Source organism: Heterodontus francisci, chromosome 1 (assembly GCF_036365525.1).
Source record: "Heterodontus francisci isolate sHetFra1 chromosome 1, sHetFra1.hap1, whole genome shotgun sequence".
NCBI classification, from domain to species: domain Eukaryota; kingdom Metazoa; phylum Chordata; class Chondrichthyes; order Heterodontiformes; family Heterodontidae; genus Heterodontus; species Heterodontus francisci.
Window position 1 is genome coordinate 120,344,444 of NC_090371.1, and position 19,133 is coordinate 120,363,576.

The following is a 19,133-nucleotide window of genomic DNA, read 5'->3' on the forward strand; positions in this document are numbered from 1 at the left end:
TGTGTAAAGACAGCAGATTTCCTTCCCTGAAGGACATTAATGAACCTGTTGGGCTTTTATGACAGTTGACAGTCTCAATAGTGGTGCATGAAACTAGCTTTCAATTCCAGATTATTAATTAATTGAATGTATTAATTTTAAATTCCACCAGCTACCGTGGTGAGATTTTAGCCTGGGCCTCTAGATTACTAGTCCAGTGACATTACCACTGCACCACTGTGTCCCTGTTAGTACAGTTAAATCACCCAACATTGTTGCCCTGCTGCACATCTCTGAACTCTCAGTAGATCTCCACCTCTGTTTCACTGTTTGACCTGTAATGCTTGAGGAGAATTATACCATAGCCCTTTTCAATTCTATCCATATGGATTCGGTCTTAACGCAACCCAGAATATCCTTTCATTCTACTGATGTGATGTAATCCTTCAGTGACTTTTCCCTCCCATAACTATTTTTTTCCTGTAGCTTTTCTATTGTTAGAACCAGGAATGTTACGTTTCAGCCCTGTCCAAACTTGAGCCACATCATAGTTCTATTCTTCTATAGTTATCAAATATCCAGTTTTGAAAGCTTGTGCATTCACATGCATACCACTCAATCCTGACTCCAGTTTTCTTTGAAACATTGTCTTTTGCTCTCTTTTTAATTTTTCATAATTCCAGTAGCTCTCCTCAGATGTTTATTTCTTGGTGCCTTCTTTCCTTTTCTCCTGATAATGTCTCACTTGATTTTCAACTTACGACGTTCATATGGAGCTGCTTTTTTTTGAAAGAATTTGCCTTTTATATATTATGATTTCAGTCAGCACTTGTGGTTGTGTTTTTAATACTTTGACTTATTGCAGCTCCCCATATAATATATTAAGGTACTAAATCTAATTTTCTGATTTTCTATTGTAGATTGTTCTTGGAGCCCATCACTACACTGTGTGGCCACACCTTCTGTAAAGGTTGTTTGGAACGAAGTTTGGACCACAGTCCTCTCTGTCCACTATGTAAAGACAGTCTGAAAGAAGTAGGTTGCATTATGTCTTAATTTTATAATGGTCATTGTTTGACATTAACAGAAGAATTTCATTTTAAAAATTTAATATTTCTAGACAACACGCAAATTTAATTTGGAGTGTAACATGAAATGCTTGATAAATATTACAGGCCGCCCCCCACCCCCCAAATTAATTTTCACCAGTTTGATGAATCCTTTAATGACAGTAGAAGACTGCCATTTTAAGATTTATCTCCTAGTCAACAAAAGTCATCTTTGCTTTCTTCATTAGATGATTTTGAACTTCATGCTCTGGACCAGAGCTGTCAAACTGCTGAATTTGAAAAGTCATGAAGTGTTGCTGTCCATACCTTTAACTTTTTTCCTGTGCTTTTCAAGCAGACGGATCCTCATGTAGGATGGAACATATCCTTGTAGCATCAAGCACTCCTAGGTCAGGTCTAATTGTCTGATGCAGAGTAAACCTCCCTCTACTATTCATCGGCTAACAATTGAAGAGCAACCCCTGTTGCGCCAGTATATTTTTGTTTCCCACGCTAGCATCCCAATGAGATTGGCATTATTGTGCTGTATTGTATCTGGGGCAGTGTTATGCTGTAAACTTGTAATGCACTAGAAGTTGACTTGGGTCTGCTCAAACTTATTTCACAAAGGCTCTGTCTGTTGTAAGAGTGCCTTCATGCTGTCTTGTCTTGGCTGGATTTGAACCTAGGTGTAAAGCCAATTGTTCTCCATTGTCATCCAATACACTCAGTTTTCTGCCTATAGCTTTTTTTTTCCAGCCGTTCTAAAGAATAAGAGTAATCCTTTTCAGTTTGCATTTTAAGAAGCTCAAGCAAATTAGCCTGAAATCTGTATTGGCATTTGATAATGAACTTGTGCTACTGTTCCTTCCAGTCTGTTGCAACTGTAAAATGAACCAGTCTGGGGTACTCTCCTGGTTCCAGTTGTGAGGAAACTACTGTCCATGGTTAAAATGGCCACTGCAATCAGTGTTCTCATTTGGATTCACTGGGAATCCTATTACCTAAGCACTGGGGATATTACAGGATATCATTTGCATTCTGATTAGTCAGCAAAACTACTAATCTTGAGAGTTATGGAGAGTTTGGCAGCTCAGTGACTCCCTCTATTTGGTGTGTCATGTTCCATTCCTACAGCGGTGGAAGACGACCCAGGCTGGCCACAATGCTAGGCATCTCCTTTAAAATGACCAGAGGATTGGTTATTCTAACTACAATATGGAATGTATTTTTAAAATGGCAAATGATTAAATTGGCCCTTTTATATAATCGAACAAGTTTTTTTAAATTTATTGCCCATCATTTCCTTCCCCGCTCAAAATCCTAACACCGTAGTGTAACTGTAGTGAAATTAACAGCTAGTGTTGAATTTAAATTGTGTGTATTCTCTTGGTCCTGACATCTCTGCCTTGGTGAAAGGTCACCGAGCTGAAACGTTAACACACTCTCTCGCTCGACAGATGCGGCCAGACCCGCTGAGTATTTCTAGCATGTTCTGTTTTTATTTCTGATTTCCAGCATCTGCAGCACTTTGCTTTTACTTACCTCTGCCTTAATGATGGATGTATTGCATAAAATAAGAAACCAGGCAATCAAAAGTATCTTTCTGTTTAGTATCTCGAAAATAGGAAGTATGCTGTCACCTACTTATTGGAAGAAGTGATTGCAAGGTACCTTTCTGAAGAACTGCGTGAAAGGCAAAGGGTTCACAATGAAGAAACTGCAGAACTTTCAAAGTAAGTTTCTGTTAATCACAAAATACTTCACACTGCTAGAGTTAAGAATTTAAATAAGTGGTCCAAACAGAATCCCTTTTGAATTGAGGTAAAGAATAGCAAGGGATTGATATTACTGAGTATTATGGACTGCCAAACTGTATTTAAGAAAAATTGAGAACAATGTTTATTGAGAAATTAGAGAGGGATTATTGATATTCGTGTCATTATTATAGGAGATTTTAATTATTCAAAAACAGGATGGATTAGGGAATATGTGGTGAGAGAGGTGGTTTTCTCAGTTAATACAATAAAGGAGATGCTCTTGACCTGGTTTTGGCTAATGAAGCAGAGCAAATATAGATAGGGAACTATTGGGAAATGGTGACATAAGAACATAATAGGAGCAGGTATAGGCCATTTGGCACTTCAGGCCTGCTCCTCCATTCAACAAGAGCATGGCTGATCTATGCACCTTCCTGCACCATCCCCAAATCCTTAATTCCCTTAGTATCGAAAAATATATTGACCGCTGTCTTGTATATACTCAACAACTGAGATTGCACAGTTCTGGAGTAGAGAATTCCAAGGATTCACAACCCTTTGCGTGAAGAAATTTCTCATCTCAGTCCTAAATGGCCAACCCCTTATTCTGAGACTGTGACCCCATGTTCCAGATTCCCCAGCCGGGAGAAACATTTTCTCAGCATCTATTCTGTCCAGCCTATAAGAATTTTATATGGTTTAATTATATCACCACTCATTCATCTAAACTCAAGGGAAATTTACAGGGCCTAGTCTACTCACTCTCCTCATAGGACAATCCCCTCATCCCAAAAATCAATCTAGTGAACCTTCATTGCACTCCCTCCTGGGCAAGTATGTTCTTCCCTGGATAAGATGAAAATTATATGGTACTCCAGGTGTGGTCTCGCCAAGACTCTATACAACTGCAGTAAGACGTCTGTACTCTTATTTGCCAATCCCTTTCCAATAAAGGCTAACATACTATCTACTTTCCTGATTGCTTGCTGTACCAGCATGTTGGCTTTCTGTGATTCATATACAAGGACGCCCAGATCCCCCTCCAAACATTTTCCAGTCTCCCCATTCAAAAAAAAATCTTTTATTTTTCCTGCCAAAATGGATCGCTTCACACTTGCCACATATAATGATTTAGATGAGGGGACCAAGCACAATGTATCCAAGTTTGCTGATGATACAAAGTTAGGTGGGAAAGTAAGTGGTGAGGAGGATGCAAGGAGACTGCAGAGGGAATTAGACAGTTGGATGAGGCAGCAAGAACATGGCAGATGGAATATGAATGCCTTAGTACTGATATTCATGTAATGATCCTGCAATGTTTCTTCCTGGAATTTGCCTCCATTTTGATTTATGTACTTTCAACTTCCTCTTATGCCATACAGCGGAGTGGCAAAACCCAATTATTTCATTGGGAAAGCAGGTTTTAAACCAAGGATTTGAAATAACATTTTATGAAATATTAATCCCATTTTATTGCTTTTTCTTTTCCAGTTTAACCAGGAATGTTCCTATTTTTGTGTGCACTATGGCGTATCCTACAGTGCCTTGTCCTCTTCATGTTTTTGAGCCACGGTATAGGCTTATGATTCGAAGATGTATTGAGACGGGTACAAAGCGATTTGGAATGTGCATCAGTGATCCACATAATGGGTATGTTGTAGACCAATTACAGCTCGTGTTTTCAAGTTATTTGCAATTAGCCAATCCAGCAAGGCTGAAAATGAGGGGTACATAATCACCAAATAAGTTATTTTCAACAGTAAAAATACCAGCCAATAATGAAATTGAAGCTTAGAAATGCACAATTTTACAAGTGGAATGGCACTGGAATTTTTTGAATTTTGAAGAATTGTATAGGAATAACTAGATAAAATAAAGGCTTAAAGGAGCTGGATTTGCAACAACTTTTAGCTCTGAAAAATAAGTTAAGTACTTTCATAACCATAAATAGATATTATTGAGCTGGAAAGAACAAATTTGCATTCCAATTCTAAAATAATGTGCTTGAGCAGAGGATATCACCAATATTGTAACATCATGACATTACAAAACATCCTTCAGTGAACATAGCCAGTCCATTCAAGGATTGGATGAAGAATGCTTCTTAGAGGAAAGGCCTCACAGGTCTGCAAATTTTGACAGATGATACCAAAATGAGGTATTAATGCTTTAGAAGGCTAAAAATGGAGCAAAGGGATCTTGATCAGCTGAGGGATTGGGCTAAAACGTGGCAAATGGAATTCAATGTTAGCAAGTGTGATGTGGCACATTTTGGTGAAGAAAAATGGAAGTTATACTCTGAATAGAAGTAGGCTCAATGTCATGGGTAAGTGAAGGGTTTTGGAATATAGGTTCACAGAACATTTAAAGTAGAAACTTGGGTTGATATCTTTTTTTAGGAAAAGATATAGAATTCTAGCTATCAAGATTGAAAAAGAAATCCCGAGAATAAGACCTTTACTGGTTCTGATATTCTGCAATGAGAAAGGGTGGCTTAATAGAAGATCAAGGATGTGTTGTCTGCAATTTTCCTCCCATTAATATCAATGGATGGAAATTTGCAGACAGAATACCCACCCATTGTACGTGAAAAGTCCAGTCCTGAAATTGGCTTATAGTCTGACAAATAAGTGAGTACAAAGGCCCAAGCTGTTTGTCCAAATTTACGGTAGTCTTGAGACCCAAATGTGCTGTTTGTACCACAGCAAAATGTGCCTGAAGTTCCATAATACCATCAAGTTCTAGCTTAGTTGACATGTTCATCATCCATTAGCCCACACAGTATTTTCAGAAGGTTTAAAACCTAGAGTTCAGCAGCATTGCAGAATCAGCAAATCGCAACAGATAATTATATATTTATAAACTATGGTAATGTGTTTATAAACCTTCATAGCTTCTTGTGCCTGTGATACTCGAGACTAGCAGACTTCATTTGCTTTCAGTAACACAATCTCCAGTATGTTCTGAGTTAATGGGGAAAGAGTAAAAGATGGAACATGCGATTATCTATTTTCAATAAATTCAGAAGCAATAAGGGAAGTGTCAAGGCTATAGAGCAGAGTAGCAATTTGGGTAAAAATCAGTGGGTCAGGAAGGACTGGAGAGTTTAATCAAGGTAATGGGGCATTAGTGACTAGGGTGACACTAGGAGAAAAATAAAGCTAAAGGCAATATATATATATATATATATATCCGTCCGTCCATCATTTGTGACAAAATAGATGAATTAATCGCATAGAAACTTTAATGGGTTGATCTACTAGCCATTGTAGAGGCATGGCCAAGGTTGGGAATTAAATATTTCAGGATATTTGACCTAAAAAAGAGAGAGGCAAAATGAAAAAGGAGGCGGGTTGCCCTGATTATAAAGGATGGAATAAAGATAGTAGAAACAATCTTGGCTGGGCAAATAAAGATGTAGAATCAGTTTGGGTGGAACTAAGAAATTTATTTAGAGATACAGCACTGAAACAGGCCCTTCGGCCCACCGAGTCTGTGCCGACCAACAACCACCCAATTATACTAACCCTGCAGTAATCCCATATTCCCTATCACCTATCTACACTAGGGGCAATTTACAATGGCCAATTTACCTATCAACCTGCAAGTCTTTGGCTGAGAGAGGAAACCGGAGCACCCGGCGAAAACCCACGCAGTCATAGGGAGAACTTGCAAACTCCGTACAGGCAGTACCCAGAATCGAACCCGGGTCCCTGGAGCTGTGAGGTTGCAGTGCTAACCACTGCGCCACTGTGTTGCCCCGGGCCCAGGCATAGAAAACAATGGTTTATAGGCCCCCTGACAGTAGTTGTTATGTCAGGCAGAGTATAAATCAGGAAATTAGGGATGCATATAGCAAGAGTAGACAGTAATCATGGGGGAGTTTAAACTTCATATTGACTGGGTAAACCAAATTTTCAGTAATAGTATGGACGAGTTCATGGAATGCATCAGAAGATCAAGAAACAATCTAGAGATCAGGCTATTTTAGATCTAGTTTTGTGCAATGAGATGGGGTTAATCTTGAAATAAATGGCCTCTTGGGAAGGGGGACCATAATATGATAGAATTTTATATTGCGTTTGAGAGTGATTTCGTTAAGTCTGACACAAGGGTCTTAAATCTGAACAAAGCAAACTATGTCTATATGAGGGGTGAGTTGGCTGAGGTAGATTGGAAAACTAGATTAAAAGATATGATGGTGGATAGGCAATGGCAAATATGATTTCATAATTTGCAACAAATATACATTCCCCTAAGGAATAAAATCTCACAGGAAAAGTCCAACTGTGGCTAATGAGGAGTTAAAGATAGTAATAGATTAAAGGAAGAGACTTATAATATTGCCAACAAGAGTAGTGAGCCTGTGAATTAGGAGTCTTTTAAAATTCAGCAAAGGATGACCAAGAAATTGATTAAGAAAGCAAAAATAGGATATGAAAGTAAATTAGCTAGAGACATAAAAATAGATTGTAAAAGCTTCTATAGGTATGTGTAAAGGGAGATTAAACATGGGTCCTTTTAAAAGCAGAGTCAAGAGAAATTATAATGGAATAAGGAAATGATAGACATTAAACAATGGTTTTGCACTTGTCTTCACAATAGAAGACACAACATTCTGGAACTAATGAGCACAGGGTCTAGTGAAAATGAGGGACTTCAGGATATTGGTATTAGTAAAGAATACAGGAGGAATCAATGGGACTAGAACCCTATACCCTAGGGTTTAAGAGGTGGCTACTGAGATGTGGATGTTTTGGTTTTGATCTTCTCGAATTTCCTGGATTCTAGAATGGTCCCCATGGTTTGGTAGGTGACAAGCATAACCCCATATTCAAGAAAGGAGATCTAGAGAAAAAGAGTAACTATAGGCCAGTTAGCCTGGTATTCATAGGAGAGAAAATGCTGGAATCTATTAGGGACATGATTGGAACATATAAATTGTGATTGGGCAGAGCCAACAAGGATTTATGAAAGGGAAATCGAGCCAATAAGATGGATAAGGGGAAACTAGTGGCTGTATTGTATTTGTAATTTCAAAAAGCATTCAATAAGGTGCCACACAAGGTTATTGCCCAGAATTGGGGCTGATGGTATGGGGGTATAGTTAACAGACAGAAAACATTGGAGTAGGAGTAAACTGGTCATTTTCAGGTTGTAACTAGTGGGGTACTTCAAGGATCAGTGCTTGGGATTTGGCTATTTACGATCTTTATCAATGACACGGATGAAGGGACTGAGAGTAATATATCCAAGTTTGCTGACGATACAAAGTTAGGTGGGAAAGAGAATTGTAAGGAGGATGCAAAGAGGCTGAAAAAGGATTTGGACAGATTGTGAGTGGGCAAGAATGTGACAGATAGGATATAATGTGGTGAAATGTGATACCCACTTTGGAAAAAAAAAAGAAAAACAGAATTTTTTTTAAATGGTGAGAAACTGGGAAATGTAAGTATGCAGAGGGAATTGGGTGTATTTATACAAAAATCACATTGTTAGCTTGCAGGTACAGCAAGCTATTAGGAAAGCACATGGTATGTTTGCCTTTACAAAGGGGTTGGAGTAAAAAAAAAAGTCTTAACTGCAATTGTTTACAGCCTTCGTGAGACCACACCTGGAGTACTATAGAGTTCTGGTTTCCAATAAGGAAGGTTATATTTACCTTTTTAGAGGATAGATTTGAGTAGATCCAGCCTATATTCTCGAGTTTAGAAAAATAAGATCTCATTGAAACATGTATAATTCTTAAAGGGCTTCACAGGGTAGATGCACAGGGAATATTTCCCCTGGCTGGGGTCTAGAACTCGGGGTTACAATCTTAGAGCAAAGGGTCAGCTATTTAGGACTGAGATCAGGAGAATTTTCTTCACGTGAAGGGTTGTGATCCTCTGAATTCTCTTATCACAGAGAGCTGTGGTTGAGTATATTCAAGTCTGAGATTGACAGATCTTTTGATACTAAGGGAATTGAGGGATATGGGAATAGTGCAGAAAAGTGTAGCCGATGTAGATGATCAGCCTTATTGAATGGAGGAGCAGGCTTGGGCCAAATGGCCTACTCCTGTTCCTATTTCTTAAGTCCTATTCTTTGATTTCATGAAAGCGATATCCATTATTTACAGATTTACAGATTTTGGCTGTATGCTGCATATACGAAACATTCACTTCCTTCCTGATGGGCGATCTATTGTGGACACTGTTGGAGGAAATTGTTTCAAGGTTTTGGAAAGAGGGCAAAAGGATGGATATTACATTGCCAATATTGAATACTTGAAAGATGTTAAGGTAAAGATCATTTGCAGCACTTAAATGTAATGCAAATTGTAGTGGATCTCCATTAATTTCAATGGACAGCATATCCAATAGGCCCACAGCTCTCCACTCAAATTTTTGATGGAAAGTTTTGCCCAATGAGAGCAAACACTGGGAGCACAGATGTGTAAATTTCCCCCTTTACTATCATATCAAATTGTCATGTTTTTACATGTCTTTGTTTCTATTTTTTTTAAAAACTTGATGGTGTAGTGGTTTGAATTTGGTTTTGGTTATCTTACCTACAGTTACGATATACTATATTAATGCCGCTATATAGTTCAGCTCAAGTGGTTATTGATGTAACTTGCTGTATCTTAGCAATTTTCAGATTTCATATTTTCCACTGTAGCATATTGGATATAACAGACTATTTAACAAAAGAAGCAGTTTGTCACTGTTTCCACTTTAAAGGTCAGCTTTTAAATATAAATCCATATTTTTTCAGGTTGCAGGGGAGGAGTTGGTTAAACTTGTGGATCTTCATGACGAAGTATATGCACAAGCTTGCAAGTGGTTTCAAAACTTGAAGAGTAGATTCCATAGTCAAATCCTTCAGCATTTTGGACCAATGCCAGAAAGGGATACAAATATACAGGTATGTGGATGCCAAGATGAATAATATTGTACTTCAGTGTTGTCCACAACTCTAATTCAGTAAGTCACAATGAATGTGGGCTCTTCAAATTCTTATCTTTGCACACTGCTACAAGTCACAGTAAAAATAGTACCCAAATGTGATGCACCACAGCACTTTGCAAGAGGTGGGAAGTTCAAACACTGAGCAGGAATTGGGAGAGATCTTGGGTGAGACAAGGGAAGTTGAACATGTAACCTTAAGGGAAGGCCAACTATACCAAAATTCGGCAGGAGCTGGGGAATGTAGATTGGGAGCAGCTGTTTGAAGGTAAATCCACATTTGATATGTGGGAGGCTTTTAAAGAGAGGTTGATTAGCGTGCAGGAGAGACATGTTCCTGTGAAAATGAGGGATAGAAATGGCAAGATTAGGGAACCATGGATGACAGGTGAAATTGTGAGACTAGCTAAGAGGAAAAAGGAAGCATACATAAGGTCTAGGAGACTGGAGACTGAAGAAAGACGAAGCTTTGAAAGAATATCGGGAATGTAGGACCAATCCGAAACGCGGAATTAAGAGGGCTAAAAGGGGTCATGAAATATCTTTAGTAAACAGGGTTAAGGAAAATCCCAAAGCCTTTTATTCATACATAAGGAGCAAGAGGGTAACTAGAGAAAGGATTGGCCCACTCAAGGACAAAGGAGGAAAGTTATGCGTGGAGTCAGAGAAAATGGGTGAGATTTTAAACAAGTACTTTGCATCGGTATTCACCGAGGAGAGGGACATGACGGATGTTGAGGTTAGGGACAGATGTTTGATTACTCTAGGTCAAGTCGGCATAAGGAGGGAGGAAGTGTTGGGTATTCTAAAAGGCATTAAGGTGGACAAGTCCCCAGGTCCGGATGGGATCTATCCTAGGTTACTGAGGGAAGCGAGAGAGGAAATAGCTGGGGCCTTAACAGATATCTTTGCAGCATCCTTAAACACGGGTGAGGTCCCGGAGGACTGGAGAATTGCTAATGTTGTCCCCTTGTTTAAGAAGGGTAGCAGGGAAAATCCAGGTAATTATAGACCGGTGAGTCTGACGTCAGTGGTAGGGAAGCTGCTGGAGAAGATACTGAGGGATAGGATCTATTCCCATTTGGAAGAAAATGAGCTCATCAGTGATAGACAACATGGTTTTGTGCAGGGAAGGTCATGTCTTACCAACTTAATAGAATTCTTTGACGAAGTGACAAAGTTGATTGATGAGGGAAGGGCTGTAGATGTCATATACATGGACTTCAGTAAGGCGTTTGATAAGGTTCCCCATGATAGGCTGATGGAGAAAGTGAAGTTGCATGGGGTCCAGGGTGTACTAGCTAGATGGATAAAGAACTGGCTGGGCAACAGGAGACAGAGAGTAGCAGTGGAAGGGAATTTCTCAAAATGGAGACGTGTGACCAGTGGTGTTCCACAGGGATGCGTGCTGGGACCACTGTTGTTTGTGATATACATAAATGATTTGGAGGAAAGTATAGGTGGTCTGATTAGCAAGTTTGCAGACGACACTAAGATTGGTGAAGTAGCAGATAGTGAAGGAGACTGTCAGAGAATACAGCAGAATATAGATAGATTGGAGAGTTGGACAGAGAAATGGCAGATGGAGTTCAATCAGGGCAAATGCGAGGTGATGCATTTTGGAAGATCCAATTCAAGAGTGAACTATACAATAAATGGAAAAGTCCTGGGGAAAATTGATGTAGAGAGATTTGGGTGTTCAGGTCCATTGTTCCCTGAAGGTGGCAACGCAGGTCAGTAGAATGGTCAAGAAGGCATACGGCATGCTTTCCTTCATCAGACGGGGTATTGAGTACAAGAGTTGGCAGGTCATGTTACAGTTGTATAGGACTTTGGTTCAGCCACATTTGGAATACTGCGTGCAGTTCTGGTCGCCACATTACCAAAAGGATGTAGATGCTTTGGAGAGGGTGCAGAGGAGGTTCACCAGGATGTTGCCTGGTATGGAGGGCGCTAGCTATGAAGAGAGGTTGAGTAGATTAGGATTATTTTCATTAGAAAGACGGAGGTTGAGGGGGGACCTGATTGAGGTGTACAAAATCATGAGAGGTATAGACAGGCTGGATAGCAACAAGCTTTTTCCCAGAGTGGGGGATTCAATTACTAGGGGTCACGAGTTCAAAGTGAGAGGGGAAAAGTTTAGGGGGGGATATGCGTGGAAAGTTCTTTACGCAGAGGGTGGTGGGTGCCTGGAATGCGTTGCCAGCGGAGGTGGTAGACGCAGGCACGATAGCGTCTTAAGATGTATCTAGACAGATACATGAATGGGCAGGAAGCAAAGTGATACAGACCCTCAGAAAATAGGTGACATGTTTAGATAGAGGATCTGGATCGGCGCAGGCTTGGAGGGCCGAAGGGCCTGTTCCTGTGCTGTAATTTTCTTTGTTCTTAAGACTTTTGGAAGATGTAGGCCAGATGAAGCAAGGTGGAGGAGTTTAGGAAGAAAATCCTAGAGGACAGGGCTGTGATAGCTAAAAGCTGTGCCACAGGTGGGTGAAGCAGGAGAGGGGGATACACAGTATTCCAGTTTAGAGTGGAAGATCTATGCTTTTTTTGACATTCTAGTTGTCGTCATAATAACATTTTTAGTGTAAGTTCAGTTTTAAGTGCAAAGTCACCTTGATTTTTGGAAATAGTGAGGCCTGTGCAAGCTTCTGTCTTAGTCGATCAGTTAGTGTGAATGACCATACATACAATGCAGTTTTATCCCCTAATCAACACAACTAAAACTATGATTTGGCCATATATATCATTGGTGTTTGCAGAACCTTACACTGTACAAATTGGTTGTTGTGTTGTCCTATATTACAACAGTAGCTACACTTTAAAAGTACTTAATTGGCATGTCTTGAGGTGGTGAAAGGAGAAATATAAAAGCAAGTGCGTTTCCTTAAGTTATATTTGTATTTAGGGCCCTCCAAATGGACCTGCTTGGTGTTGGTGGCTTCTTGCTGTTCTTCCTGTGGATCCCAAATATCAGCTCTCTGTCTTGTCCATGACATCCTTGAAGAACCGCTTAATCAAAATTCAGAAGATTTTGACTTACTTCTCCAGTGCAAGAGATCAATCCAAGTGACAATCTGCCTGGACTTGCTTCAAGGACCATCCAATCCTCTTTCCAATCATGATCGGATTAATTGCTATTTTTTATATGCACTGCTGATTTCACAGAGATCTAAGAAGCAGGTATGGTCATAAAAGGAATTGCAAAATATGCTGTAAACAGAAAAAAACCTGACCTTTATTTATTTCGTCCCGTGAAGAGTGGCTGTGATAGACCATTATTCCACTCTAGGTTATTTGTGAAATTTTGAATAGCAGGAATTCCATGATTTTTTTTTTGTACTTATTTTTGATGTACTGATTATTTGAACAGATGCAATGAGTTCAGAGCACTACAGATATGCTCTGGCCTTTGAAAGCTATAATTATTTGAAATTTGAAAACTGTCATTTGCATAGATATTTCAGATTTGTCACCATCTACGCTGAACTGACTGAATCTTGCTGGGGTATGGGTTCTGGCAACCCTCCAGTACTTTGCCAAAATGTGAGACTGATGTGCAGCAGGCTATTTGACTATGGAAGCTATCACAGCTGCACATCATCTGCCCTGACTCATTGGCACCACATGCTCACTTTCTAGTAAGAGTAGCTGGATAGTAGTTAAGAGCAGTTTTCTCCTTCCTTAACATCCCACTCGTGACCCTGGTCAAAAATGGCCAACTCAACACACAACCAGGTATCAAACCTAGGACTTTCTAGTCTATATGGCTTATCACACCATGCGAATGCTGAATATACTCTCCAATCCATCAGACAAGATAGGATTCCAGATTCTTTTAATGCTATATTCTAATTTTTCAATTCTGCAGAATGGTATCACTACGCTGTGCAGTAATCGTGTATCATAACCACTTTCTAATTCCAATAAATTAGGCCAGCCTTAAAACCACCAGATGTTTTGAGACTTGAATCTATATCCACTCAAGAACAGTTTACGTTTGGCTAATATATTTCATTGCTGAAAAGTGAACTGTAAGCTCTTCTGTTTTTGTTTTAAAAAGCAAAATTCGATACATTTAGTGTCATGGTTTGTATTTTTGCTCCATGAATTTGTAATTTTTTTTCCTGATTAAGTGCTGGTATTGTGTAAATATGCCAGGTATTGACTTCATCTGTAAATTTGTAAAATGTTTCTACAATATTGCAGCATTGGCTTGTATATTTAATTTATTTTTTGAATAAAATAAAGATCAGAAATGAAAATTTTGTGGTCCCATGTAGTTTGAATAAAATCGAGTCTCATTTCACTCACTGCACTGACAGCTTAATGTTATACATTTCTACAGACTTCAATTCATGTTTAATACCCAGTCTAGGATAGATCTTGAATGGGCCTATCCTTTACTGTATACATCTGTATACTGTACTGTATACAAATTCTTGTCTCATTTTTCCCATTCCAACTTTTTGTTGGATAATTGCTTTCTTACCCATTTAACATGCAAAAAAACTATAGTAATGTGTCTGATTAATTCACAACTTGTTGCAAAATTAATCTTAAAATCCTGTACAGAGCAACACACGTTGCACTAATTTGTGTGTAGGATTTGTTGGTGAACCATGAAAATGACTTCTCCAAGCCTGTTCGCCCAGTCTTGAAGGTAGTAAGAGGTCTTCCTAAATGAATAAAAATATTGTATCTCTTTACTGTTTACCTTATGGTCTTCCTGCAACAGTATCTGATCTTTTATAACAATCCAATTGCTGAAATGGATTGACTGCCTCCAGGCAGTAACATTCTGAAAAGGCATATCATTGATTTCCCCATGCCACTGACTCCATCCCTCTCCCAGGCAATTGTCTAAGGCTGAACCAGAAGGCGGAATCTTACCCACTTTAAAAATAATTGCTGGTTGGGATCATTTCCAGGTCCCAACCATGCACTGGCGCAATCTTCCAGGAGGAGGCCTCCTAATTGGCCTTCTCCACGTCCGTTGTCCAATTAAGGATGGCGAGCTGGCTCCTGAGGCTGCTGCAGCCTTGGAAAGATGGCAGCCCAAACTGCAAATGTGAGTGCTACTGCAGTGTAGGAGGGTGACTGCAAGGGCATCATCATTTTGAGGTGCCCTCTGAAGCTGTTCCCTTTTTCAAAAAAAATAAACTGGCCATAGCTGCCAGGCCACCACTGTGAAAGGAAAGCCCCTCCACAGGATGCCTTGCCATCGTAGCTGTGACCCATTGATACCTGCGGCTCTGGTGGAATATAGGAGGCCTTACAGGCCAGCCGTCGTCCAGCCTTCTCTAGGCTTTGGCCTCTGGGGTCCAGTCCCCTGCTGGGAAGATACTACCAGTGTCCACAATCTGCCCATAAGTAGGCACATATATATTCAAATTGGCTACCTGCTGCTACTGGGCAGGTAGCTATTGGTGCTTCCACCCTGCCTCCTGCAAGATTGGCTGGAGGATGGAACTTGTCAGTCTGCTGAACTGACTCCCTGCCATCCTCCTTTTCTCCCAGTCAAGGCTCCCTTGGTAAGACTGGGAAGATTCCACCCTGACTGCAACTTTGGGGTCATATTTGACCCGAAGATGAGCTTCTAACCACATATCCATGCCATCACCTAAGCCTGCCTATTCCTACTTCTGTAACATCATCCCTGCCTCAGCTCAACTGCTTCCAGTTTGACCCTCTGTAAGCTTGAGGTCATCCAAAACTGCTGTCTGTGTCTGAACTCTCACCAAGTCCTATTAACGCATTACCCTTATACTCGCTTATGTACATTGACTCCTGGTTAATCTACAGCTTGATTTTAAAATTCTCATCCTTGTTTACAAATCCCTCCATGGCCTTGCTCCTCCCTATCGCTGCAATCTCTTCCTGCCCTACAACCTTCAGATATCTGCACTCCTCACATTGTGGCCTCGATTTTTAACTCTTCCACCTTTGGTGAATGTGTCTTCAGCTGCCTGGGCCCTAAGTTCTGGAATTAACTCCCTAAATTTCTCTGCTTTCCACTCATTCTCATTTTAGACAATCCCTGAAATCTACCTCTTTGACAACATTTTTGGTCATCTGCCCGAACATCACCTTATGTGGTTCCGTGTCATTTTGTTTTATAATGCTGCTATGAAGTGCCTTGTATAAGTAGGCTTGGGTAGTTAGATTTTGGTTCAACTTGATCATTTTAACACTGTATTCCCATAATAACTAACCAGGTCAATAAAACCATTTTAATACTAACGTGACCAATGAAGCTATTTTGTATCCTGTATTAATCAAACTAATGTACTAAATAGTATCACAGAATTGTTACAGTGCAGAAGGAGGCCATTCTGCCCATCGTGTCTGCCCTGACTCTCCGAAAGAGCAATTCACTCCGTTCCATGCCCCACCTTCTCCCCGTAACCCTGTACATTCTTCCTTTTCATATAACAATCTAATTCCCTTTTGAATGCTTCAATTGAAGTTGCCTCTCCCACACTCTCAGGCAGTGCATTCTAGACCTTAACCACTCGCTGTGTGAAAAAGTTTTTCCTCATGTCACTTTTGCTTCTCTTACCAAATACTTTAAATCTGTGCCCCCTTGTTCTCTATCCTACGAGTGGGAACAGTTTCTTTCTATCTACTCTGTCCAGACCCCTCATGATTTTGAAAACCTCTATCAAATCACCTCTCAGCCTTCTCTTCAGGGAAAACAGTCCTAAGAATCACAGAAAGTTTAAGGCACAGAAAGAGGCTACATCTCCCATCGTGTCTTTGCCGGCCAAGAAACGATCCACCCATTCTAATCCCATCTTCCAGCATTTGGTCTGTAGCCCTGCAGATTACGGTACTTAAGGTGCATATCCTTTTGAACGAGTTGAGGGTTTCTGCCTCAACTACTTTTTCAGGAAGTGAGTTCCAAACCCCCACCACCCTCTGGGTGAAAACATTTTTCCTCATCTCTCCTCTACTTTTTCTACCAATCACTTTAAATCTATGCTCCCTAGTCACTGACCTCTTTGCTAAGGTAAATAGGCCCTTCAACTCCACTCTATTCAGGCCCCTCAACATTTTGTACATTTCAATCAGATCAACTCTCGGCCTTCTCTGTTCCAAGGAGAACAACCCCAGCCTATTCAATTTTTCCAGTCCTGGCAACATCCCAGTAAATCTCTGTACCCTCTCTAATGCAATTACATCCTTTCTGTAATGAGGATGACCAGAACTGCACACAGTACTCAAGTTGTGACCTGACCAATGACTTATACAGTTCCAGCATAACCTCCCTGTTCTTATATTCTATACCTCGGCTAATAAAGGAAAGGATTCCATATGCCGCCTTAACCACCTTATCGACCTGTCCTGCTACCTTCAGGGATCTGTGGACATTCACTCCAAGGTCCCTCGCTTCCTCTACACTTCTCGGTATTTTCCCATTAATCGTGTATTTGCCTTGTTTGACCTCCCCAAATGCATCACCTCACACTTCTCCGGGTTGAAATCCATTTGACACTTTTCTGCCCATCTGACCAGACCATCAATATCTTCCTGCAGACTACAGCTATTCATCTCACTATCTACCACACGGCTAATCTTTGTATCATCTGCAAACTTCTTGATCATGTCCCCTAGGTTTATGTCCAAATCGTTAATATATACCACAAAAAGCAGGGGATCCAGTACTGAGCCCTGCGGAACGCCACTTGAAACAGCCCTCCAGTTGCAAAAACACCCGTCAACAATTATCCTTTGTTTCCTGCCATTGAGCCAATTTTGTATCCATCTTGCTGCATTTCTCTGGATCCCATGGGATTTTATTTTTTTGACCAGTCTGCCATGTGGTACCTTGTCAAAAGTCTTGCTAAACTCCATGTACACCACATCAACTGCACTACCCTCATCTTTCTTCCTTGTTACTTTTTCAAAAAAATCGATAATGGGCGGCGCAGTGGTTAGCATCGCAGCCTCACAGCTCCAGCGACCCAGGTTTAATTCTTGCAAGACTTGTAGGTTGATAGGTAAATTGGCCATTATAAATTGCCCCTAGTATAGGTAGGTGGGAGGGGAATTGAGGGAAGGTGGGGATGTGGTAGGAATATGGGATTAATGTAGGATTAGTATAAATGGGTGGTTGATGGTCAGCACAGACTCAGTGGGCTGAAGGGCCTGTTTCAGTGCTGTATCTCTAAATTTAAAAAAATAAAATAAATTTTAAAAAAATTGGTCAAACAAAATCTTCCCTGAACAAATCCATGCTGACTATCCTTGATTAACCTGTGCCTTTCTAAGTGACAGTTTATCCTGTGTCTCAGAACAAATTCCAATAATTTGCCCACTACAGAGGTTAGACTGACTGGCCTGTAATTATTCAATCTATCCCTTGCTCCCTTTTTAAACAGAGGTACAATGTTAGCAGTTCTCCAATCCGCCGGCAGTACACCGGTATCCAGTGAGGACTGGAAAATGATAGTCAGACCTTGCGCTATTTCCTCTCTTTCTTCTTTGAACAGCTTGGGGTACATTTCATCCGGCCCTGGTGATGTATCAACTTTCAAGGATGCTAATCCCATTAATACTTCCTCTCTCCCTCTGTTTATCACATCCAATACTTCACACCCCTCTTCTTTAACTACAATATCTGCATCATCCTCCTCTTTTGTAAAGATAGACGCAAAGTATTCATTAAGAACCATACCAACATTTTCTGCTCCTTTTACCTTTTTGGCCTTTAATGGGCCCTATTCTCTCCTTATTTATCCTCTTACTCTTAATGTATTGATAAAACATCTTTGGGTTCACCTTGGATTTTGCTTGCCAATATTCTTTATGCCCTCTCTTTGCTTTCCTAATTTCCTTTTTGATTTCACCCCTTCACTCCTATCAGCTTTCTGTATCTTCATAACTGAAGTTCCTCATCCCTGGAGCAATGCTGAATCTTTTCTGTACTCTCTCCAATGCCCTCACATCTTTCCTAAAGTGCCGAGTCCAGAACTATTAGCAATGCTCCAGCTGAGACTGAACTAGTGTCTTATATAAGTTCAACATAACTTCCTTGCTCTTGTAATCTATGCCCCTATTAATAAAGCTCAGGATACTGTATGCTTTAGTAACTGCTCTCTCAACCTGTCCTGACACCTTCAATGATTTATGAATACCCAGGTCCCTCTGCTGCATTCCCTTTAGAATTGTACCCTTTATGTTATATTGTCTCTCCATGTTCTTCTAAAATGGATCACTTCACATTTCTTCGCATTGAACCTCATCTCCTACCTATAATGAAAGAAGCAGAGTTAACGTTTCAGGTTGGTGACCTTTCACCAGACCCCTCTCCACAGATGTAGCCTGACCTGCTGAGTATTTCCTGCACTTTCTGTTGTTATTTCAGATTTCCAGCATCCGCAGTATTT

General features: G+C 40.3%; 1 protein-coding gene across 2 annotated transcripts in view; it reads left to right on the top strand.

Moving 5' to 3' along the window:
* Window positions 1-14,389, top strand: part of LOC137371894 (LON peptidase N-terminal domain and RING finger protein 1-like) — a 28,117-nt gene extending 13,728 nt beyond the window's left edge. The window contains exons 5-10 of one of the 2 annotated variants that reach the window (XM_068034895.1): window positions 900-1,014; window positions 2,643-2,764; window positions 4,280-4,438; window positions 8,910-9,072; window positions 9,548-9,697; window positions 12,650-14,389. In XM_068034895.1, coding sequence (XP_067890996.1) covers window positions 900-1,014; window positions 2,643-2,764; window positions 4,280-4,438; window positions 8,910-9,072; window positions 9,548-9,697; window positions 12,650-12,814 — 874 coding nt within the window. In that variant the 3' untranslated portion in view covers window positions 12,815-14,389. The remainder of the gene's footprint in view (window positions 1-899; window positions 1,015-2,642; window positions 2,765-4,279; window positions 4,439-8,909; window positions 9,073-9,547; window positions 9,698-12,649) is intronic. The other variant, XM_068034904.1, reaches the window with a different exon arrangement.
* Window positions 14,390-19,133: the final 4,744 nt, after the last annotated feature.